At 38.2% G+C, this 26,029-nt stretch overlaps 1 protein-coding gene across 1 annotated transcript in view; it reads right to left on the bottom strand.

Annotated features, from left to right (window-relative positions):
- Positions 1–18,764: 18,764 nt before the first annotated feature.
- LOC120532880 (X-linked retinitis pigmentosa GTPase regulator-like) overlaps positions 18,765–26,029 on the bottom strand; it is a 359,951-nt gene continuing 352,686 nt past the window's right edge. The window contains exon 5 of the mRNA XM_039759344.1: positions 18,765–18,828. Coding sequence (XP_039615278.1) covers positions 18,817–18,828 — 12 coding nt within the window. The 3' untranslated portion in view covers positions 18,765–18,816. The remainder of the gene's footprint in view (positions 18,829–26,029) is intronic.

Here is a 26,029-nt window from a genome sequence, read left to right as displayed (position 1 = left end):
GTGATAGGTCACTCCCTAACTCTATTACACTACATATCAAAAGTTAATTCCTGTATTGTGCTGTACTGTTTGATGGTAGATTAATATATTTGTCATACCTGCTGTTTCATTGTCTATCTTAGATATGGAAGATGAAGAGCAAGACAGCACTGTTGAATACAAGACTGCCAAGGTTACACTGAGGGCATCATCAAAACAGGCATGCTTGGCAGATGGCACAGGGGCACTGCACTAAGATGACAACACTATTTCCACAATGGTTCACTGTAGACCAATTGTCACTTTAGGACAGTGCTAAACGTCTCAGTTCATGGGGTGGCTGTAACCAGTTTCCTCCAAGGTTAATTTATAGGTGTAAATGGACTCCATTGTTTCCTGAAATGTTAACTTGTGTGCTCTTTGTTTTATACATTTAGCATTAACCTAAGGTACAGTATAAAATTTTGCAACACTTGCTTTATTCTTTATTCATAGCCATATTACATCTTGAACATGTATCCTTTGCTTATGTTTGTTAAATTGGCAATTTTGTTCTTGGGAAATACAGTACTGTGATTAGGCCTACTATGACTGTGCTAAATTCTTCCAAGTCACTACTAGGAACTCTGATACTATAGCATGCTGTCCTACCCCTAAATATATCATGCCTATGGTTGCTAAGTCTAGTAGTCATTGTGAATTATTTTATGATGTTGTCCTGCAGGGGACTAGCTGACACCCTGCAACCTGTGCTATAAATTCATATTCCTGTGAACCTTTAATAAAAATGGTACAGTAGGCTCAGAAATCAGATGAATGAAGGTACCATTTTGATGCCTTTGCAAAGCACTTTATGATGGTGTTCTTGGTACAGAGTTATAAAATGCCTAATTCTGTCAGTCTGTTATTTTCTTTTGTAATGCTGCACATCACAGTGTCTTTAATGCTTCATGCACTTGAGACCACAAATGGTAAAATTCCTAAAGGATATATCTTTTGGGCAACTGCCTTTAAAGTTTAAGTCTTTTTTCATGCACATTTTATGTACAGTCATAGAATAATTTTTCTAAGTCTTATTAATTCAAGATTATGCTGTTTGCATATGAATGGTTATAAAACTTTAATCTTTCCATTTGATACTCCTTGCATTTAACTTGCATAATCTAGATTTTTTCTTTCTGTTGCAACTTACTTTACCTTTACTTTTCTTTCCCATTCGGAGTCTTAAGCTAGAATAACAACAGAATTTGGTATTTATGCAAATGTTTAATGCTTTTTTGTACTCTGTATGTCACTGTTGTAAATTTGCAAATATGTGTATCATTCTAATCCTATCTAATGAGATTGTGAACTGGGACCCAGACACAGGCAGACGGACATCGTAATTTCACCCACAAACACTTTTATTTACAATATTTACAATATTTAATTCAGTGCACTTCCCAGTGCCTCCAGCACCGTTCCCCCAACTGTCCAGGCCACACAGTCTCTGTGCCTCTCTCTTGGCCGCCTCCCGTCCTCTCTCCAGCTCTGTCCTCTTCCACCCGACATCCACCAATGACTGGAGGGAGGTGGCCCCTTAAATGGGAACCCGGATGGCCTCCAGCTGTTTCCCGGCATTCGTTTATGGCCACACCCCAGTGTGGCGGAAGTGCCGGCTGCGCACCCGGGTGTCCCCTGTCGTCTTCCCCCCAGCACTTCCTGGTGTGGCGGAAGTGCTGGGCTCCCGGGATATTTAGGCACCGGGGCGCCGCCTGGCGGTGGCCACGGGTCCCTACAGGGCTGGGCTTCCATGCCCTTTACCCGAGGCTCCCAACATAACCAGGACGGACGCCCCCTCGCGGTCTGGAGGAGGCACACACCCTCCTCCGATCCTCCTGGGCGTCCCGGCCGGGGACCAAAGAGATATGCAGTACAGTAAACAGATAAAACTGGCCACATGAAAACTGAATTGAGAGACTAAGGCTATGTCCATTATTAAAAAAAAAAAACGTTTTTTTTTCAAATGACAATGATCTCCATCCACACAAGCATTTTCACATTGTTTCCCAAACTATCTCAGTCCACATTAGAATGATCAGAACTGCATATAATGTAGGTGTTCACCTATACTGGGCATGCACAAATCTGCGTATATATTCTTAAAGAGATGGTATGGGATGGTAAAAAGCAAAAAAAGGTGTTGCCATTAGGTAACCCTGAAGCAAATAAACTCTAATATGTAATCTGAAAACGTAATCCTTAAATCAATAACAAACAGTAAAGCCAGAAAATTGAAGAAGGCAGCGGTGCTCACAAAATACTCCAACACCACAAAATAATCCACCTCTTGAGTCAGTTGCTCTGACCTTTTATAAGGTGGAGGACCCAGCAGTGGTGAGGTTACGGTGGCCTATCTTCTTGAGGCTCCACCCACAAAACACAAGGAACACTCTGACATTTAAAGACACAGAGCATAACAAACTAAATAACAGACAACAATATACAAGGGATGATCAATAATTTACTGTATCTACCAGAGTATGAAAGAAAGTAGCAAGAATGTTGAAAAACGTTTGGGGATGTTGTGACATTTCTCAATGTTACTCATGCACAGATGTGGCTCAGTGTGAGTCTAACATTCCAAGAGACAGGATGTCAGGAGAGTCCTTGTACGGATAAAGTAAGCTTCTTCACAGCAATGCGCCCGGTCATATGTCACATCAATCACAGGCTGCCATACGAGAATGTTGGTTCCAGTAATTGAACCATCCACCCTACACTCCTAACCTGGCTCCCTCAGATTATTTCCTGTTCAGAGGTTTGAAGAAATCTCTACATGGACAGTGGTTTTCAAGTGATGAAAACGTCAAGGCAGCTGTGACGTCCTAGTTTGAAGGTCAATCAGAAGATTTTTTTTTCAAAGGGGTTAAAGCCTTTGCAGGAAACGATGAAGTGTATGGAGCTATCATGGGACTATATTGAAAAATAAAGCAAAATTATTTTGAAAAAAGATAGATAAATTATTGAACGCACCTCCTACATATAAGAAAAATAATCATTATTAATTTACATAACAAACAATAACACACATACAGCAAATGTACATAAATATATAATAACACTGTAGTTCATGAACATAGTGCCATGATAAACATCTCAGTCACTGTTTTGTTACACTCTCCATACAGTTATGTTACTGAAGCCTTTGTCCTGTCCAAACTCCTTGCTGGTGTTTAAGAGCTTAGCCAAGTTTTATGACACACAAAAATAAAACAATAATATATATTTACAAGGACAACAAAAGAACCTGTCATTATTAAAAATGCATAATATTAAGGAGACAGGCAGGCAATGAAATGGTAGGATCTACATGTCAGTGAGCTGATGAAATAAATAAAATCATTAAACTAAGTGTTGTGAAATAATGCACAAAATTAAAAATGAAATATTTTGGCCTTGCAAATCATCAAAACTTAAAATATCAAGGTTTCACAAACTGGTCATATTAAAAGTTCAAGAATCTTAATTACACCAGGTGGTCCATAAAATAATCCAGGTAAATAATGGATAATTTTAGTTGCCTTGTAATTCACAGAAGTGACCAAAGGCTAATTGCACATGGCAGACTTGACAAGATTTTTTTTTGTATCAGAGGTAAGAAGCAGTGCTACTGTAGATTTCCTGTAAACCTACATTATGTGCTGGGGCAGCCAATGGTATTTGTGTAACTACCTGAATCAAATTAATGAGACTAGACTGTTGCAGAACATTGCTCAGATTCACACAAATCCATCAAGTGTGTGTTAGTTATTATGTCACTTTATTGACCGCTCTACCCTTTTCAAAACTGACCTTCAGGTCCTTTATGGCGCCCATGGCTAATTCCTCTTTGAGATTAGAGTCATGAATGAGAATAGAGGAGTTACGTATACTTGAGAGGTGATATGTGGATGAACATTTTCAGAGTTTTGAACTTTGTTTCCTTGTTTAGATGTTTAGACTGAAATGCAGAACAAACTGAAATGATTATGGTTTAACAGTTGGTCTTTATTTTAGGATTCTTGTTTTTTGTTTCATTTGGTTAATGTTTAACAATTGATTGCTTTTGTATTTGACAAATGGTTAAATTATTCAAATGGTATATGTGTATTTGAATTATTTATTAGTTGCATTTTTTGTTTTAAAATAACAGAGACATGATTCAGTTATCACCAGGTAAGCAGACTTAATTGATAACAGATATTAGACTGTAAATAGCCTAGAGAGTCTTCTTCTTTTCTATCCGAGAATGACATAAGCTTCCAAGAGGCTGCAACTGAACAGTTTCTGTAACTAAGAAATGTGCCACCTGGACAGAGCATGAAGATCATCCTAACATTGCAGCAGCTACAAGAGTCCAGGTTGTATGCTTTATATCAGAAGTGTCCAGTTCGGTTCCAGGAAAGCTACAGGTTTTTATTCTAACCCTTTTCTTAATCAGTGCCCAGTTTTTGCTGTTACATAACTTCTTTTTCCTTTAATTTTAAGTGACTTGCTATGTAAGGCTCAGGTCCGTCAATTGTTTTTTGTTAGCTTGATTAACAGTCAAACAATAATTAAATACAAAACAAGCCAACACATGACCAGCTAACCTGAGTTCATCATATCGGAAAATACAGAAAAGTGAAGGTCTCGGTAAAGTTGATTTGCCCATGTCCACAAAACATTTTGACAGAGGTCTTTGAAAAAAGAAAATCACAGTTTTGGAAATGTCTCTTGTGGCATTAGCAGAGAACCAGCATGTCATGGAATTAAATAATGGGTCTAATTAACAACAAGAATTGACTTCTAATTAAGAAACTAGTTGGAGTGGAATTGATTGGAGATTGAGGCCCTGACTTATCTGGCCATCTTTTGGCTCACTTCACGTCTTGTTCTTATTTGACTGCCATTTAAGGGAAAAAGAGAGGAAATTCAGAGGACTGAATCTTAAAAAACTATTTAATTGAAATGAAGGAAGAAGAAGTCAATTAACGGCAGAAACTGGTCAAGGAGGAAGAAAGTTGCAGGAAGGAAAGCCTGCAGCCATGCCAGAATCAGAGTTGAGCACCTCTACTTTATATAGTGCATTTGCTTATGGTATTATATTGAGTAGAAAAACAGCTTGCCTTCATTGTTATTTTGCCTGGGTATTAAGAGCTCATTATTAATGTTAGGTCAGTAGACGTGAGAGAAGACATTTTCAATAAGGTCTGTGCATAGTGTAATCTTTGGTGAAACAGTATTATATAAGCAAAGGTGCACCTTAAGTCAATGTCATATTTCACATCGTCTAGTTATTGGGAAGGTCAAATTTGCTGACTGCAGTTGCTTATCTCGTCTGTTAACCATTTCAATTTAAACAACTGAAAATTGCTGGGCATGTCAGATTGAACGATCCGGTGCTGAACCTCCATTGCTTTTGTGATCACCCTTTTTTCTGACAGCCAAATAATATGTTTATTAAGGAAGGGTTAACAGGTATAGCAAGTTTATCTGCAATCTCTGTCCTGGTACATAAAACATGACACATCAGACAAACGAGCTTCTGTTCTGTTTTTGAGGTCCAAAACACCAACATTCTTTATTCCTTGTCACTGCATTCATTATATGGATTGTACTTCCAGATGAGCATTCATTGCTTGTCAGCTCTCAAGCACACAGAGCTCATCCCTATGACTAAAGGCAAAATGAAACCTGTTCTTTTTGTAGGGGTGAATCGTAGACTAGTTGGAGTTGCATGTTGCATGACGTGACTGGCTTTATGGGAGCTTCTCCAACTTGGAAAGATTATGTAAAATTAATATGACATGGCCTTTCGTGGCTGTAGCCACAACTGCCTAATGGCTATGATATGAATGACAATCGTAGAGACTGGTAAGTAGAAACATGAGTATTCACAGGTTTAATAGATAGTCTGTGCGTAGTGTAGTGAAGGGCACAATAGGTAAGGATGTACCTTAGTGGCTAAAGCTGCAACTGCCTAGTGTGCATGCTGTGGTGGACAATCCTGTCCAGATGAAAGCGCTATATATTATGACAGTTTGGAATATATGCTCCCACATGGCAAAGAATCTAGAGGTCAAAAATGGATAGCAGTGCAATTAAAGCAGAATCTTATATTTATGAGGTGGTTACTATGTGGATTAGAAGACATTGTCCTAACTAAAAAGATCAGTACCAAGTAATTAAAATGTTCACCAAATTACTAACATCAATGTAAAAATCTAAACCTAGCATTTGAAGAATGCAACAAAATCTTAACAATAAAGGCAAAACCTTAAACAGTCAATAAAGTAATAAAATATAAATGATGGACAAGATGTTTAAGAGTTAGCTGAAATTCACATATTTAAATGCAATACTATATACCTGCAGTTGTTTCTCGAAGGCAATGTAAGGTTCTAGACAGGCCAAAATCCAATATCCCACAAAAGACACTGGAAAAAGCATCATAAATGAGAAGAATACGGGTTTAATTGAATGCTGAACAAGTGAGGTTGCAATGAAAGTGAAAGTTGGAATCATAAGTATAGGCAAGCTGTAAGTGCTAGGCCTAATGAGATGACTGGATGTAGTCAGAGAAATCTGCTCATAGGGTTGTGAATATGGATGGGGAAGTGGGTCAAGTTCAAAAGTTGCTGGACCAGTGCTTGTTCGGTTTCTGTGAAATGAGTTTGCCATGTTCTGTTTATACAGACATACTGTCAAAACAGGAAGTTATATAGGAGACCAGATAATCACAGAACTAGCTTCATTACTGGAGACAATGGTTTAATCACTTCCAGCTTCTTCACAAATATTCAAGCACCACAGTCTCAATCACAGAACGAGTCTGCAGAGGAACAGTGCCAACATTAAAGTGGTAGCTCCACACTTTGTAAATCTTACTGCAGTCTGACAAGTCCAGCCTTCATTATCCATACAACCGTATCAATGATGGAATGCGAAAATTACTCCCATATGCAGAACAATAAGGAAATACCTGCTGCTTCCCTTTCAAATGCATTCAAAGGTAACACTGCTTGAACCTATCGTATACATACGTATTCAGTTTGGCTATTGTATTTTATTATGCCTTCAGACTTAGAAATATTTATCTTAATTATAAGCCATTTACCTTTTCTAACCATCCTCGGGCTTTCTCTGGTGTTAACTACAAGTACTTGAGGCTACATAAAAACTGAGCTGTCAATTATTTTTTTTGCGAATTTAATTTCTGTATCCTCTTTTATGTTAAATTTGTTACAATTGTTAAGAGCAATTGTTTAATGCATTCACTCACTTTTATATGTTGCATGTTCACTAATACTGTTTTTCTTCTCTAGTAAGCTTGTTTTGCAAGAGTGTGATTTAATGATTTGTGATTTCTGCCTCATCTGAAGAGTAAACATTTTAAGTATTAAAAGACATTACATTGTTGTTACATTTCTCAAAATATGCAGATTTGTCATTTTCTTTCATTATCAAGTGGAAATGTGTGATTAGTAATACTATTAAACTATTAAACTTTCTTGAGCAATACCCCAAAACTTATTTGCTTACTACTCAGAAATTACATTTACAAACAAAAATAAGGACAGAAAGGTTCACTTAAAATAATATTTATGTATATCAATAAAACATAGTTTATATTTACTTGGTGCTTCTAGGAAATTTGCCCCAAACTAGGATTTGTGCACAAAATGATCAGCTGTGACATCACATGGGAATCTATCACATTTTTTCTCCTCTCTTTCTCGTTTTTTCAGGAGTTGTACTTGTACTATAAAAGCATCCAAAGTTTAAACATTTCTGAAATACAATTTTTTATAAAACAAAGATGTTCTGATTGAGACTTATTGGGATAGGACAATAGATTTGTTAATAATAATAATAATAATAATAATAATAATAATAATAACACACACACAAATTATACTTAACATCTGGACAAAGAGAAAAACTGAAAGAGCGGACAGAATGTCCGGTTAAGTTTAAAGCCTTCCTGAACAGATGAGTTTTCAGTTGTTTTTTAAAAGAATGAATTGAGTCAGCTGATCTAAGTAATTTCGGGAGGTCATTCCAAAGTCTGGGTGCTATACAGCTAAAGGCCCTGTCACTCACAGAGTGCAGGGTAGTGTGGGGCACAACAAGATTCCCAGAATCATAGGACCTTAATGGGCGAACAGGAGAATAGTGATGGAAGAGATAACTGATGTAGTCCACTGCATGGCCATTTAAAGCTTTGTAGGTTAATAATAGAATTGTATATTCAATCCTGTGTGGACTTGAACTCGGACACAGACAGGCGGACATCTTAAGTTCACCCAACACACGTTTATTTACAGTTATATTTACAATAATTACGTCTGTGCACGTCCCAGTGCCTCTTGCACCGTTCCCCCAAATGTCCAGGCCACACAGTCAAAATGCTTCTCTCTTGGCCGCCTCCCGTCCTCTCTCTAGCTCCGTCCTCTTCCACCCAACTTCCACCATCAACTGAAGGGAACTTTAATAGAAACCCGAATGGGCTCCAGCTGTTTCTTGGCACTCCTCCGCAGACACTCCCCAGTGTGGCGGAAGTGCCGGCTGCGCACCCGGAAGCCATCCGGGTGTCCCCTGTCGTCTTCCCCCCAGCACTTCCGCCGCTCCAGGCCTGGCGGTGGCCACGGGTCCCTACAGGGCTGGGCTTCCAAGCCCTTTACCTGAGGCCCCCAACATAACCAGAGCGGACGCCACACCTGTAAGACTCAAAGAGCCAGTGGAGGCAAAGTAGGATGGGTGTTATTGTCTCGCTGTTACTGGTTCATGTTAGGACTCTTGCAGCAGAGTTTTGGATCAACTGGAGCTGTGATATAAGATTAGAAGCAGCACCTGCCAGTAGGGAGTTACTATAATTGATACAGGATAAAAGTATGGACAAATACAAAAAAAAAAGGATCTAAATGCAACCAGCACTTATTTCTCCGCCATAAACTCAAACTATTTAAAGTTGACAAGGACCTCATTTGGTCCTTTTATTGTAGTCTGATCCAGTCTGTGATCACTTTCAGTTTCATTGCCTGGTTTAATAGTCTGACAAACCAAAACTCAAAAAAGCTCCAGCAGATTACGAAGTATGCAGCTAAAGTTATTGGGGCTGATGTAGATGATTTGACTAGTGTATGGCAGAGGGCAATGTTAAAGAAACTGGAAATCATCTCAACTGATGACAGTCATCCATTACATGTAGAACTAAAGTTCAGTAAATCAGGAAGGATAGTCACTTTGAAAACCCACACAAATCGCTCCACAAACTCCTTTCTTCCTAGTGCCATACGACTTTTCAATAAAAAAATCGGAGATAATGATTAAGGTTTTTGATATATATCCTGTAACCTTTTTTTTTTTTGGATGTAAATATGTATTATCTAACTGCTTTACCTTAACCTTTCTTGTTTCTATTTGTCTATTTTATCTCATTCTGTCTGTTATTAGATGCAACTGAGAAGGCAAATTTCATGTTTTCTTGTGTAAACCTTAAGTTTCTTAGCATTAGAAAAGGAGAGGAATGACCGAACACGGGATATGTTATGATAATACTATCTATCTAATACATAATATGGTTTACATAGATGGAATAAGAAAGGGAGGAATCAAAAATGACACCAAGATTCCTTGTATCAGAAGAAAGTCTGATGAGATCATCATCAAGATTCACTGAGAAAGAGCTCATTATGTTAAATTTCACTTTACAATTTAGTTTTAAAGAGTTCTGCTCCGTCCAAGTTTTAATTTCACTGAGGCAAGTTGTGAGCTGAGAAAGCTTAGATGAAGTTTCCTCACAGACTGGGATAAACATCTCCAGGAGCTTAGACAAGATTTCATTAGACAAGGATGTACTCTCAAAACAACAGGCGCTCAAATAAGAAGAGCTTCTGCCATACCCACAGACAACCTTTTGGAATATAAAAACAAAAACAACAAGAATCATAGACCCCTTGTGGTCACATAACCCACATCTTGAACCACTTCAAAAAATTATAAAAGAATTTCAGCCAATACTAAATAATGATGAAACGCTGAGATGTGGATATACCAGAACCTCTCCTCCTGGCATAGAGACAACCACCAAACCTGCAGTAACTAAATGTCTGGAACTCCCTGAGTGAACAAACAGGTAATGGTACATCTCCCTGCCTACAGAAAAGATGTAAATTGTGTGCTCACATTTATAATACAGATCAAGTAGTTATACCGCACTGCTGACAAGAATATCACATAAAGGGATCCTTTTCCTGCAGATCATCTAATGTGGTCTACCTAATCCTTTGTATGAAATGTCCTAACACTGCACTCTATTTTGGAGAAACCGGACAAACACTCCTCCAAAGAATGAATTTACACAGGTTCCACATTAAGCATGGCAATAAGGATGTTCCTGTAGAAGTTCCCTTCAGCAACCATGGACACTGTGAGAAGGACTTCACAGTGCTTATGGTCAACTTCAAAACACAGCAAGAAAGAAAGAAACTGGAAGTTAAACTCTTGCTAAAATGTAATACGTTACAACATGGTTTAAATAGAGTTTTATAACTAGATATGAGAATTATTTACATCTTTCTGACTGACACAGACAACCTGATTACAGATCCACATTGTATGGAAAAACGCATCAAAAACTTCAGAAGACTTTGTTGGACAGTTATCTAAAGATCTTGAGTATACATTATTCTTCTCTAAATGAATCTTAGCCTGGATCTGTCGATTAATGTTACACATTTAGATAACCCACGCAAAGGTTTTCCAATGTTGTATCTGTCATAGTGTCTATATAAACATTGGGAACTCCAGTTCCTGTATTACATCTTGCCTGAAGAAGGGACCTGAGCTGCCCCGAAAGTCTGCATATTGTAATCTTTTTAGCCTATAAAATGTGGAGTTTTACTTAACTTCTCATTACATCCATAATAGTTAACACAGTGCAACACCCTACTACCACCCTTTTAACATTGAAATAGAGTTCAGTATCATCTGCATAAAAATGATAACCCAGTCCAAGGGGAAGCATAAAGATGAAGAAGAGCAGAGGGCCAAGGACACAGCCCTGAGAAACCCTTTGTGTGAGCTGGATCTACATTTGCCAACACTAACAAAATCTTGAATGTTAGTCAGACAGGACTTAAACCAAAGGAGGGCAATTCCAGAGATATCAAGCATGTTCTCCATTCTGGACAGCAGAATGTCATTCTATGTCTGACAGTGTCAAAAGTTGCATTGAGGTCTAACATAATTAATATGCTGGTTTGTCCAGACTTTGTTGCCATACGCAAAAAATTGGTTACTTGAAGCAGAGAAGTTTCACAGCTGTGCTGCACCATGAAACCAGACTGAAAGAGGTCCATCAAATTATTAGGAGTTAAGTAATTGTTGAGTTGGGAGGCTACAACATGCCCAAGAACCTTTGACAGAAAAGGTAAGTGAGAGATGTGCCATAAATTGTTAAGGTTGTCAGCATCAAGACCAGACTTTTTCAACACTGGGGTTACAGACGTCATAGTAAAAGTGTCTGGCACAAAGCTAGTGTCAATTAATGTATTTATTATTGTCATAACAGTTGGAATTATGGCTTGAAAGCAGGATTTAAGAAGTGTGGTGGGGATGGGGTCCAGTGCACAAGTAGTTATCCTAATCTTACAAAGCAAGTCATTTACAAATTCAGATGTGACTGGTGAAAATTTTGAAAAAAAGGTGGATGGAATGGGAAGACAGGGAAAGATTGTAATGGATGATGGATTTATGTTAGCTAAATTATTTAGATGTTTAATTTTATTGTGGAAAGAGCGGTAGAATTTTTCACAGACTTTGGTAGAGGAGGTAATTGGGCCAGATGCAGGTTGAAGTAGTTTATTTAACTACAGAGAACAAAACCCTTGGGTTATCATGGCCACTTCCTATTATTCTGATGAAATGTGTGTTCTTGGCTGCAGTTAGTGCATCCCTGTTAGCCTTTTGATGGGCACGGTGAGGCCAGTCTTACATGACATTCTTTCAAGGTGTTGGCCAGCTACTTTCATAGACCATAATTCTGAATTGTACCATGGAGTTGAGTGCTTAAAGGAAACCTTATGGTTTAAAAGAGCTGTCTTATAAAGGGCTGAAAGAAGTGCTGAGTTATAGTGATCAACAAGATATCTAGTGTTGATGGAATAGGTGAAGACAGAAAAAGATCAGAAATAGAAGTAGCAAGGATAGAGGGACAGATATTTTTAAAGCTTGTGAAGGAAATTTTATGTTTACAGGTAAAAGGAGGGAGAGGTAATGAGACAGTGAAAAGTATTTCTTTCTGATCAGAAAGTCCCAATCACTGTTATAAGTGTTGCCGACAGATAGTCAGATATACAGATCAAGTCCAATATATGACCACCAGAGTGAGTAGGAAAATCAACATGTTGCATCAAGTCAAAACAGTCCAGTAAAGATAGGATTTCATCTCTCAGTTTACATATAGTAATGTCAATACGGATGATTAAATTGCCAAGAATAATGGCTCTCTCTGCGAAAAGGAACTTAAGTGGGTTAATAATTCAACCATGTCAGGTAAAAAAGACCTGTATTTTGGGGAAAGATAGAGAACAATCAATTAGAATTCTTTTGATGTGTAGCCCAGCTCTAACAATTAGTGTGACTTCTCCACCTTGTCTTAAGCTGCAAGGCTCTGCAAAATAAATGTTTCTGGATGGTTTTGCATTTGTAAGGGACATAAAATTGTTTGGTTTTTGCCAGGTTTCTGTTAGGCATAGCATGTCAAGGTTCGAGTCTATAATGAATTCTGACACCACCAACACTTTGCCATTAAAATATCTTCAATTCAACAATGCAATATTAGCTGACAAGGATTCATTGGGCACAGATCCATGATCAGAGTGTATTTTAAGCAAATTTGACACACTAACACTCCTGTTTCCATAGCCATGAATAGGACACTGTATCCCTGAACAAGTGGTGCTATTGTACTTTTCATTTGCAGCATGGCGGTGGCCATCAACCTGACCCGTGATGTCAATATTTTGGGTGCCGCACAATGCCAGTGTCTAGACATTCCAATCTGACCACTGGCTCTGGACAAACTATTTTTTATTTGAAGTTATACAAGTTTGTCATGAGAGTATTTTAGCATAGTACAGAGCATTATTTATCTGATAATGGCAGAGAAGCAGCACAGCATAGCGAAGAAGGTGAGATAAATGGGATGGGGTGGTGTATATTAGTGGAGATAGCAAGGAGCAGAAGCATAATAGTAGGAGATATTATCAGTTGCACTTGAAGATACCAGAATTCGGAGGTTCCAATATACTGCCACATACTGTACACATAACGCTGGGTATTACAGATGTGATCACCCCAGAGCTGCTGTTTAGAAGGAATTGAGAGCAATCCAGTATATCCATTATAATCAAGAAGACACACCATCCTCAGTTTCTAGATCACCATAGTGTAAAGAAATGTTCATAAGGCTCATCCTAAGAATCACAGAAAGATTCAGCTGTCCCCGTGGCTGCGAACCCAGTCAAGGCAAAGTCCATAAAGTCTATAAAAAAAAATCCAAATCAGTGCAGTGTGAATCAGATGCACCCATGAACTGTACATACAATAAAAAAAAGTGAAATTAGTATAAAAAGTGCAAGCTTGACGTGAATTTTAACGAAAGGTGTTGTTAACAGGGAGAAGCAGCAGCAGCAGCATGCATCCGCCATCGTCCCCTACCATAATTAAGTATGTTAATTTTCTAAATATAATGTTAAAAAGAAAAATGAAGTTTCACATTTAATGACATAGTATTTTTGAAAATCACGGCCATCTTATATATAATAAAATTATCATGTAGCTTTATAAAGAACAATAAAAGAGAGTTATTATACACAGATGTAATGGAAAAAATGTCTAATAGAACAAGGACAAAGAGTACTAATGTTCACTTAACAGATTAATTATTATTAGGAACTTCCAAGTAGAATTTTTTCAAAGTGTCATTAAAAATGCACATATATAGGAAAGTTAAAATTCTCACTTTACTGCTAATAAGTGTAATTCAAACTTAAATACAAATTGAATTCTGAGTTCCATTTTTGCTATAAGGCGAAGCATGGCGATGCAGTGCTTGTGCTATTACCTCATGGATTAGTGTCCCAAGTTTGAATCTGCCTGTGGCTGTTGTTTGTATGAAGGGAGCACATTTTCCCTGTTTCTGCTTGCACTTTCCTCTAGCTACTCTTTTTTTCTCCCACATCCTCTTGGATGTGACTGGCCCATCCAATAGACTGATGAACTGTCCAAGACTGGTCCCTAACTTGTACCCTATGTCCTTATGCCCAATTCAGTCATGAAATCATTAATGGGGACTTGAGAAGTCATGCATGCTGTATGTGTGGGTTTTTAAAGAAAAACTTTAATTTCATAAACAGTACAATCGATTATGTCCACTACATCTAATTTGATGGCAAACTATGGGATATACCAGATTATGAAAAAATCTTATAAGATAGAGTTGTACATACTTTATAAGCTAGACTGGTTCATAGATTGATAAAGTTTGTTATTATTGCTTAAGAGGTTTATAACTTTAACAGTGATGTTTGTATATTAATCTAAAACTGCATTATTTGCACCTTTACAGAGCCACAGCTGCACTACAATGATTACAGTAATATTGGGCCCCATTTACAATGCAGAAGTTAAATGGAAACCGTAAAGCTGCACAGCCCTAAAAATGCCAGTTTTCCTGCAAAATGTTGAAAGTGTGACATTTTTACACTGTTGGGTAGCTTCAAAGAGACAAGGAAAAACCACCCTCAGTACATGTTAAATCTCAAGTCAGCACTGTGAATACTTTTTGTTCAAATTCATAACAAAAAAAAAGAGAAAATACAGTCCTAAAGCCAACTAGGATTAATCTAAATAATACACATGAATAGAGAAATAGTATTCAGTATTTGCAAGTTTCATTACTTTTTGGTTAAAAATATCTTCTATTATTATAATAATCATATATTATATTCTTATTAAACACAAACTCATTTGACGGATATTACTCCAAAAGTTGTTTGCGAAGTAGCTTTTCCAAAGAATATTTATACACACATACTAGTGACAGTTACACATGTTCAAAATGTTGCTCTGTAGTTACTGTAATAGCAACATGTCCAAGGGAGTAAACAGGTAATGCGGGGTTAGGGGAGTCGAGCGTCAAGAAGTTATGAATAATGACTACTGGCAAAAAAATTTGCTCAGCAAATTTCCTCTTTCCTGAAAAAGTGGTATTAACACAAATCAGTCTGTCATCATTATCATGAGTAAATTCTGGATAAATTAAAAATATTTAAACCTAATATTATGAGTAAGTGTGCAACACTTTTTTTCTCTGCATTTATGATATTCTTTTTCATTACAAAAAAGCTCAATCTTCTGACATTGGTATCACTAAACTATTGTACTCTTTGCCTAAATTATGTCACATTGAACTTCTTTCAAAATTGTTAATTAACCTTGATTTGAAAGCTGCACAGTAGCCAGTTGAACTTGGTTGCAACATTTTTGTATTTACCACATATTCACAGTAGAAAACATCCTTCCACCAGTCAATATGTCATAGCCATTTATTGTCAAAGTAGCAGAACCAGGTCTCAGTCAACTGTTAAACTTTTCATTTTAAAGTACATGAGGAACACCTGTGTCCATATATTCAAGGGTAAGCGCAGATGCTGGGACATTTTTCTGAATGAAGTTGACTTGGCAACTGAGTATCCTGTCTTTGACAACTGCTTGCTAAAAAGCCAAATTGGAAGTACATCTCACCACCCCTCCTGTCCTAATAACTCCTATCAGTGCAATTCGAGTTCAAAATGTTTGTGTTAATGAGATGCCATACACATCAAAATAGAAAGCAAAGCATAGTTTAACTAGACACTCAAGGAAAAGACCCTACCTGTGTATGTACAAAAAAGCACCATTAAGAGTCTTAAACTTCATTCGGTTTGGTCAACTCGACTTTCAGATTAAATCACCAGTTTAGACATGCATGTTTTAAGGTAAAGGACAATTTCCAATGGCTTGCCAGCTGCCTCTTTTCTGTCCTCTACAAATCATCATACAGTCCACTCTATTGTGAAAAAATACAATAACACTCTAGCGATTGTTCTTTGATCCTCGGTTGCCCCAGGATATTTTCCTCTATTCCCAATCCAGAAGAATTAGGTTTTCAAAAAAGACCAATTTGTAAAATCAGGCTCAAAAAGGATCACCTGTGCATATATTTGAAACAAATCTGTAGACAACATAATAGACAAAATCTAAGAAGAGAACATATGTAACCTTAAGAGTGTCTGAATGTTAGTTTTCAACCTGGAAGAAGAAAGGACAAGATTCCATGCCACAGATGAAGCTTACACATGTTATAAGAACTTGATAGACTACAGAAAATCAAAATAGATCCTATCATCATCAGGAATGTTTCACTTTTTCTGAAGAGGATCACAGTAACAACACAGTTAAGTAATGCCGGTCAAGTGACAGACAAGAATGGGAATGGTGTAGGCATACTAGACCAAATAAATATACAGGTTTGAATCAGTGACATAATAATAGTCTACAATATTAAATGAATCCTCATATTGAATGTTTTAGATATAGTACAGCTTTAATAATTTTTAAGGTAAATTATAGCAATTGTTATATAAAAATGAATACAACTACTGTGACCAAAAAGGACCACCACTAAGTTCCACACAGCAGATGCACCTGCCACGTGTGACAGTGTGGGTTGAATCCATATTCCTGTCACATCCAGGAGCCTCTTAAACACGCCACCACCTGTAACATACCTGAGGGATGAGCCTAACAAATGAGGACACTCACACATAGCAAGGGGTTTGTTACAAAGTGACTAGTGGTTAAATTAAAACAAAGTCAATCAAAACAGTGTTAAAAAGTGCAGTGCTGTCTTCTTTAAATAAGTAATCCTTAAAAACGGAGATGGTCCATGAATTTAAAATCCAGATTAAAAAGAGATTAAAACCAACAGCCATTGGGTCCTTCATCTTCTGTCAGACAAGCCAAGCACCTCTCCAGTTCAATCCCCCCAGCTCACCCATTACTCGCTCAGCCGGCGGAGACTCAAGCAGTACCCGACCCCTGTTTTAGCTGCCCCCAAGCAGCGCCAGCCAGAATGTGGAAGGTCAGTTGTCCTCCCACATTCCTTGTCACACCTCAGTGTACCTGGGATCCCTGAGGTGAGACACCACCTTGATTGTTCGTACTCCTCACCATTTAATCATTGGGGACAATCTGATCCTAGAGCCCTGATCCTTCACAGGTCTACGACCACACTGCCACACTCCCACCCTGCCTGGCTGATCCTGCCTCTATCCACAATGCTGTTCTCACTGTTTCGTTTTCCTTTTTCCTCCCCTCTCTGCCCATACAGGCTCCCTTCTTATAGGGCACAGGTGTGCATGCGCAGCTTCCTCCAAAGAATTTATAAGGAACCCTCCATGACCCATGCACTCGCTCTTGTCTTCGCAATAAGGCAGGCATAAATGAAAGTCTGAACTTTACGGGTCATAATTACTTATTTAAAATTAGAACAGTGCCACAGACCACTTATCACATACCACGACACATTTCAAAGTTAAAATAAAGTTTTATTCACAACAGTACCTATACAGGGTTTTAAAAGGCGCTTTTCCACTGCATAGTACAGCACGACACGGTTCAGTTCAGCTCACTTTTGGGGGGTTTTCCACTGGGAACAGTACCTGGTACCTGGTCCTTTTTTTAGTACCACCTCAGCCGAGGTTCCAAGCGCCGAACCGTTACCAAAACGTGGACGTGTAAACTCTGCTGGTCACTGATTGGCCGGAGAAAATCGTCATTACTGCGTCACTGTACTTGCGACACGAAACACAACAGACCCGCTAGATTTTTAGCACAGCCAGCGAAGGTTCGGACGTACCATTTTGTTTTAACCAAAAATGGCTGTTTCGTGGTCTATTGAGGAAGTACAGACGTTCCTCTCGTTGGTAGCCGAGGAGCGGATCCAGCGAGAGCTGGATGGGGTGATGCGGAATGAAAAAGTTTTTCAGGAGGTCACTAAGCTCTTGGGCGCACATGGCTACCATCGGACTTACAAACAGTGTAGGGACAAGTTAAAAAAAATGAAGAGCGAGCAGTAGAGGCTGCGTAACTATAACAACACGTGAATAATCCCACCCACTCTAAAGCGGTACTAAACTGTTGAAACGCAAACCGAGCCGAACTGAGCCGAACCAAGGTGAGCTGTACTGAACCGTGCTGTGCCGTACTATGCAGTGGAAAAGCGCCAAAAGTCAGCTCAACACAGTATGAAATCAATAGCAAGCCTCTCTCATCTTCTACTTCTCTGCGAGCATCATCCTCGTCCTCCAGACTCTGACTCCCTCAGTGAGGCAAGATGCCTCCTTTTATGGTCAACCTTGGCACACTTCTGGTGTCACGGCATTGCATATTATAAAGAAGCTCCCAGAAATAGGGAGGTCTGTTCTTTATAGTGGCTCCTGGCAGCAACCAAGGACACTGTCCAGGCTGCCCTTTCAAACTACAACTCTCAGACAACCCTGCATGTGTCCAGTTTGGGATCCTGCCACTTTTTATGATGAGGGATGAATTGTTGAAAACATTAGTTGGTCATCTGGACTGGGTCAGAAGCTAAAGGTCATCTTGGCCGGGTAGTACCTCCATTCTTGTGCTTCATCCATTATGGCCTCCCGGCCAGTTAAGATATCATCAGAATGCTAGTCCATCCAGTCTGGCACTTACCCTGCACTCAGCTTACATAGTGTTTTAGATGAAGAACTATAATAAAAAGACAAATAAAGTGGATCTGATAATGTTAGATAAATTAAAAGAATGTTTACATTCTGCATTCTGAGTAAATTCTGCATAAACAATTTGCCAATAGAATACAAAGAATTCAAAAACTATTTAGACCTTTTCACTTTTTTCACATTTTGCTATGTTGCAGCCTTATGCATGCTGAAATCATTTAAATTCATTTTTACACACATCAAACAAAACTCAATACTCCAGAATAAGGAAGTAAAAACAGAATTTTAGAATTTTGTGAAAATTCTTTGGAAAAAACAAACTTGAAATATCACATTGACAGAAGTACTCAGACCCTTTAGTCGGAAGTTTTCTGAAGCACCTTTGTAGTGATTACAGCCCGGAGTCTTCTTCTGTATAAAGTGACAAACTTCACATTCCTAGGTTTGGGAATTTTCTGTCATTCTAACTCTGCAGACCTTTTTAAGCTTGGCCAGGCTGAATAGAGACTATCGGGGGATCGCTAATGCACTTTCAAGTCAGCTCCAGAACTGTTTGATTGGGTTAAAGTCCAAGTTCTGACAGGACAATTCAAAGACATTTCAGGAGTTATTTGTGAGCCACTCCTATGTTCTCTTTGGTTTGAGCTGAGGGTTATTGTCCTGTTGGAAGGTAAACCTTTGACCCAGTCTGAGGTGCAGAGGGCTCTAGAGCAGAATTTCATTAACAGTATCTTAGTATTTTGCTCTGTTCAGCTTTCCCTCAACCCTGTCTAGTCTCCCAATCCCTGTCACTGAACAACAACCCCAGAGCTTGATGCTGTCACCATCATCCTTGGAAGGGTATTTTACAAGTGACGAGTATTGCCCAGTTTCATCCAGACATGACACTAATCTTGACTTAATCACACTACAGAACCATGTTTCTCAGTCTGATAGTTCTTTCAGTGCATTTTTACATACACCAAGTGGGCTTTCTGTGTCTTTTACAGGGGTGAGGCTTCTGACTGTCATAAATCCCAGATCGGTGGAGTGTTGCAGTAATAGTTGTCCTTCTGGAAATTTCTCCCATCTCCACACAGGTTCTCTGCAGCTCAGCCAGAGTGCATACTGGGTTCTTCGTCACCTTTCTTACTATAGCCCTACTCACACAATTGTCCAATTTGGCTTGGTGACCATCTCTAGGAAGAGTCAAAGTCATACCAAATTTATTCCATTTAAAAAAGGCAGTTGTGCTCTTGGGACATTTTGATGCTGCAGGAATTTTTTTGTAGTCTTACCCAGATCTGTGCTTCAATACAATCCTATCTCTAAGCTCTGCAGGCAATTCATTTCACCTAATGGCTTGGTGTTTTTTCTCTGATATACTGTACATTGTCAAATGTGAGATCTTATATTGGAGGTGTGTTCCTTTCTTAATTATGTGCCATCAGTTGAACTCACCACATATTTACTCCAGACAAGGTGCAGACACATCTCAACGATGATCGACAGAATGAGAAGCACCTGAGCCACATTTAAAGTGTCTTAACAAAGGGTCTGAATGATTGTGTCCATGTGATATTTTAATTATTTTGCTTTAAAGAAATTTGCAAACATTTCTAAAATTCTGTTTTCACTTTGTCATTCTGGAGTACGGAGTATTGCTTGATTTTGGTTAAAACCAAATTTAAATCATTTAAGCATAAGGGTGAAACATAATAAAATGTGTAAAAAGGGATGGGGTAAAACCTTTAGGTACTTTTTCTAAAACAGTTTACAAAAAGGTTTATGTAAATTCTAATGATCTTCATACAAATAATTTCTGCCTGTCACTGATTAACCCGAGATTACACATTGACCATTAAGTTGCACTTCCATACTATATTTTTTTCTGCTTTTGTAATTTAATTGCCTAAAACTGTAAAGAAAGAAAAATTCCAAGATTCTGTTAAACTGTGGTTTAACAGATGTGTTACATGATCTGTTGAAAAATGGTATAAAGTGTGAAAAATGTCTTACGATATTTATGATATAAAGTTCATATTTTGTTAAAAAAGAGGCAAGAAGCTTACCACTCTTACAATATATTTAACACTTGACCTCTACTTATGCATTGTCCAAATAAGAAAAACAAAAGAAACAAATTGCTGTTGAATGGCGTTTTCGATGTTGATAATACAATGTTTTAATGATACAGTGTCAATCTGCTAATGTTGCTAGTCCTTTTGTAGGACACATTAAATGCTACTTACTGTAATGAGTAAATCCTCTTGAATCTGGTTGAACTACAAAAAATTTACCACATGTTTTCACCTGAAGAGCATCACAAATATTAGGCAACATGATTCATAGAGATTTCTACTTAAAAAAGATTACAGTGATTGGGATTGATCAAGGAAAATGTGGATCAAGTTATTGTTATTGTTAAAATCATTTAGTTTGACATCATTTGATCCAGATCCACTGGAGTATGAATGTCTCTATGCACTGAAAGTTAACTCTCTCACCACATTTCCTGGTTCTCAAAATCATAGTAAGTTTGGAAGTCTACATTTCATTGATTAAAAACAGACTGGTGTATTGCACAAACATTTTGCCACTACAGTGGAACTTCGGTTCATGAACATCTCGGAACAAGTACAAATCGGTTTACGACCAAAAAGTCTGCCAAACTTTTGCATCTGTTCACGACCACAGACTTGGTATACGAACAAGCCAGTTTCCCTTTCGGTTTGTGCACGCCGATGATTTCCGCACATGTTCAGTCTGTCCCTGTGCATTCCCTGTGCTTAGAGCTAGAGAGAGAGAGAGAGAGAGAGAGAGAGAGACACACACACAGACACACGTGCGAGAGATACACACACACAGACACAAGCGCAAGAGAGACAAACACACGCGTGTGAGAGAGACACACACACGTGAGTGAGAGAGAGAGACACACACGCGCGGGAGAGAGAGAGACACACACACAGACACACACGTGTGAGAGAGAGAGACATACACAGACACACACATAGACACAAGCGCGAGAGAAACACACACACGCGTGCGAGAGAGACACACACACGTGAGTGAGAGAGAGAGACACACACGCGCGGGAGAGAGAGAGACACACACACACACACGCGAGAGAGAGAGATGGCTGGATGCATAAGGCTGAGAAGACAGTTAAAGAATACACCAGGCTTGTTTTTAAAGAGACAGATCCGAGCATTGTTTTAACCTTGTATTTAATAAAGACTTTTTTCTATTGGATTTTAACCTGCACTTCACTTCTGTTTACAGCGATCGGTTCATAGAGTGCATTGTTGCAATGTTACTTTTCTTGGTGGTTTATTAAATTACGAATTTTTCAAATGTTCATTTTTTTCCCTGTGCTTAAAACTCATTAAAAAAAAGTGTTTTTAGCGAGCGGTTCGTAGCACAATAGCGCAAGCTCTTGCAGCGTTAATTTTCTCTGTTGTTCAAGGTTTTCTCAGTGTTAATCAATGTTTTTACATTTAGTTTACAAATACGCTGTGCATTCTATGGTATACTTAACTATATTTGTGCTTAAAAATCTTTAAAAAAAAATATTTACATACAGTTTGTACGGTCTAGAATGGATTAATTGTATTTACATACAATCCTATGGGGGAAATTGCTTCGGTTCATGACCAAATCGGTTTATGACCAGAGTTTTGAACAAATTATGGTCATGAACCAAGGTTCCACTGTATCAGAATATCAACATTCAACATAAATGGGTGAAAAGAACTGTGATGACTTCACAACATGGTAGAACTAAGAAACTCTGTAGGAGATTTGAATGCCTTAAGATTAGTAAGTCTGCTTTAATGTTTTCTTGTCATATGTAGTTATAAGTGAAAGTATGCTACAATTAAAAAAGTACATATTCCAAACAAACTGAAATTTAAAACAATTACCCTAACCAATGCTTAATGCACTTTTCAAGAAACATATCTGTTGTGAAGCATAAATTGACTATTTTACTGAGGGCAATGACACTAACATTTCTATAACAAGGCCAGAAAAAGATTGGAGGTTTATATCGTGAAGCATACAGAATGAAAATAAAATTAAAAAAAAAACAGTTAAAGGTACAAAAGGGTTTAAAGTGATTAAAGGTTTGCTCTAAAGAAAATGATAATGCCTGCCATTCCTTAAGCAACATCTCTATAAAGATATGAGGAAAATGACACTACTGTAAAAATTCATTACACATTTCCCTTTAGAAAGTGTAAATGGCTCACTTTATACAGATTCATTCTCAACAGAGTTGTTTGAGATTTTGCTTTTTCCAGATGATTGTCTGTCATGGAGAGACAAAGAGAGAGACGGAGAGAGTTCAAGGATTGTAAATTTAACAAATTTCTCTGAGGATGCCTGTCAGCGTCAGCACTAATCTTTGATCTGTAACTTGGCCTCTATTAATTAAGCTTGCATCTACAGAATGATTTTTTTTATATTAAAAAGCTTTTCTTTTAATCAATACACATTTTTATTGTAAAGTAAAAAATACATTTATTTCAAATTCTGATCAATATTTTTTTTATAATATGTGCATTTGTAGTGTATGAGCTGAAGGCCGTTCTTACATCTGAAAATGTTATTTTTGTCATAATGTAAAAAAAAATGAGCCTATGATACAGACTTCGTGAAGAGATATTAACATTTGCAGTGTGTATTTTGAACTGAAACACACAAAAGGAAAACAGAGTAGCCATCAGTTCACACAAATACAGAGTGTTCCCACAAAGCATTAAAAAACCAAGAAAGTAATTTTGCCACAAGTTTAAAGGGCTATTCATCACATTCTCAATAATGTTTATTTTCCATGGCAATATTTTTACTTTGTAGCAGTGCTACATAAATGACTGTTAATACCAACAGGCTTTAGGATCATGCAGGGCTGCAGGAAGGATGCAGTATACTCAGCTTTGAAAAACTAGACTGAGATTTGCCTACTAAAAATGTGTACTTGCATCACTTTATCTAGCAAAACATAAGCTGCTTGTGGCTGCTAGCCTTCTCTAACTGGTCAAAGATGATGTGATTTATAATTGCTTACCAGCTCATCAGATGTGGAAATAAATAAGAAAGACAACCCTTTATCAGCATGATGAAGAGGCAGACTTCTTTAGTTTTTCTAGAGTCATATTCAGTTTAAACAAGATGGTGGCTAGTTGCTTTAGTGTTTCAAGAGCCAGGTGCCAGCAGTGACTGATATGGCTGGTTAGGTTATGCGATTTTCCTTACATATGTGCAACAACCTAGAGCATTAAATCAACACAAGCCTACAGTTTGCTCTTCACTGTATACTATTTTACCCTTGTGGCAGAAGGCCAGGGGCCTTACCCAAAAGGGACACCTCTATTCTAGAAGGACCCAGGGAAAGAACAAATCTAGTGCCGTACCTCCCCCTTAACATTTAATGGCAGCAGTGCCTCGGGCTAGCACTGGGCTCCATGGGAGTTGAAGTTTCGTGCAGCCCTGTTGGGTTCCTTGGGCGCCATCAGGGGGTGCTGCAGGCACTGTTGAGCCCTGTGTGGTAGCACTTCTGCCACACCCGGAAGTGCTGCCGGAAGAAGGTCTTTGGAAACAAAGAGTACTTCCGGATACCCTATAAAAGAAGCCAGCCACCACTACTCCAAGAGCCAGAGTCAGGAGGAGGTGAACTAAGCTTGCTGGAGGAGGAGTGAAGGTGAGAGAGAGTGAAGAGAAAGAACTATGTTTTATGTAGTATTGTGCTGTGTGCTTTAACTGTTTTGTGGAGGTGTGAAATGGGGAAAGGCATTTCTCACAAGAAAAAAGGAAAAAAAATAAAAGCGTGTGTGCTGAACTTGTGTCCTGCGTCTATCTGTGTCGGGTTTGGGTGGCATAAGCGCCCTTCCGGATGCAACATCATATATATATATATATATATACCTTGAAGCTGAATTTGATTAAGGGGAATTGAAATGGAAGAATGGAAAGATAATACACTTTTTTTTCTTTAACTCTTATGGTGGCTCTGTTAAACACATGTTATACTGTATCAGGTATGTATCTTTGCTCTCTGTTCTATGTATTCATTGTTTTTTACTGAGAGTCAATTAAAAGTCTACCAAACACAATGATACTTTCAGGAACATACTGGGTTTCTTTTAATGGTTTGATGTTTCATTAAAATCCTTTAAAAGCATCTTATTTGAATTGCAATATAACTGAGGTTTTACCTGTGATAAGAAGAAGCACTATATTTTCTGGTTATAAAAACAATTTACATAACTGGATTACAAAAAAAAATCTGACAGTAAAAATTGCTAATTATATCTCCCTTTAGAGTTTCAAATTGTAATTATGAGGTGTTAATCAAGGTCAGTTAAAACTGGGGGGGTTGAAGGAGACACTACATGACTGGATGGCCTTCAAAGAAAATTACATTAACTCTCTTAATTGTGTAATTGTAAGTGAAGTTAATAATAACAATAAACCATAACTTTAAATTACCATCCAGGAAACTGTTCATCTTTACCTTAACTATGCTAATGCAATTAACAGAGTGCAAAAATCCTGCTCTAAAAACATTCAGATAACATGGAGATCAATTATTGTATATCTTATTTTAAACTACACGATAGAAAAACTTGACCGGCGTCCTTCAAGTGCTAATCTGTTCTGATATAGTTTATATTTTCCAATTCTAGTAAGCTGTGAAATACAAATATATTAAGGGTTGATACGATTACATACATGTGGTGGAATAAGAGTGTGGTTGATGGATCTGGAATTCTGGGGTGAAATCCTGTGCACAGGACAGTCATTGTGGAAGCCATATGTTCCTCCATGTCTACTTGGGTTATACTTCAAGGAACCCACATTCCCAAAAATTCTTATTTTTTGTTTGGTTGGTGAGTGTAAAACGGCCTTTTACATATGTGTATATATATATATATATATATATATATATATTGTAATGGATGGCCGGTTTCATATTCCGGCCCTCACCCCCATGCCGCCAGGAGGAGCTCTCCCGAGAGCATGTACGGGCCCCGAATTCCAGCAGTGCCTCATGGACTATGTAGTTTTTATGCACAGCCCTGCTGGATACCTTGGGGGTCACTGGGAGTTGCTGTCGGGAGGCCAGTGGACTCCACTATGACCAGGAAGTTCGTCACAGGAAGAGTGACGGGCTTTCGGGGTGAGGAATAGAATTGTTTACCCTGACCCGGAAGGAATAAGGACTTGTGGACTGTTGGATTGGGAAC

The sequence above is a fragment of the Polypterus senegalus genome, chromosome 7 (genome assembly GCF_016835505.1).
Source record: "Polypterus senegalus isolate Bchr_013 chromosome 7, ASM1683550v1, whole genome shotgun sequence".
NCBI classification, from domain to species: domain Eukaryota; kingdom Metazoa; phylum Chordata; class Cladistia; order Polypteriformes; family Polypteridae; genus Polypterus; species Polypterus senegalus.
The sequence above is the reverse complement of the archived record's forward strand: the minus strand, read 5'-3'. Positions and strand labels throughout refer to the sequence as shown.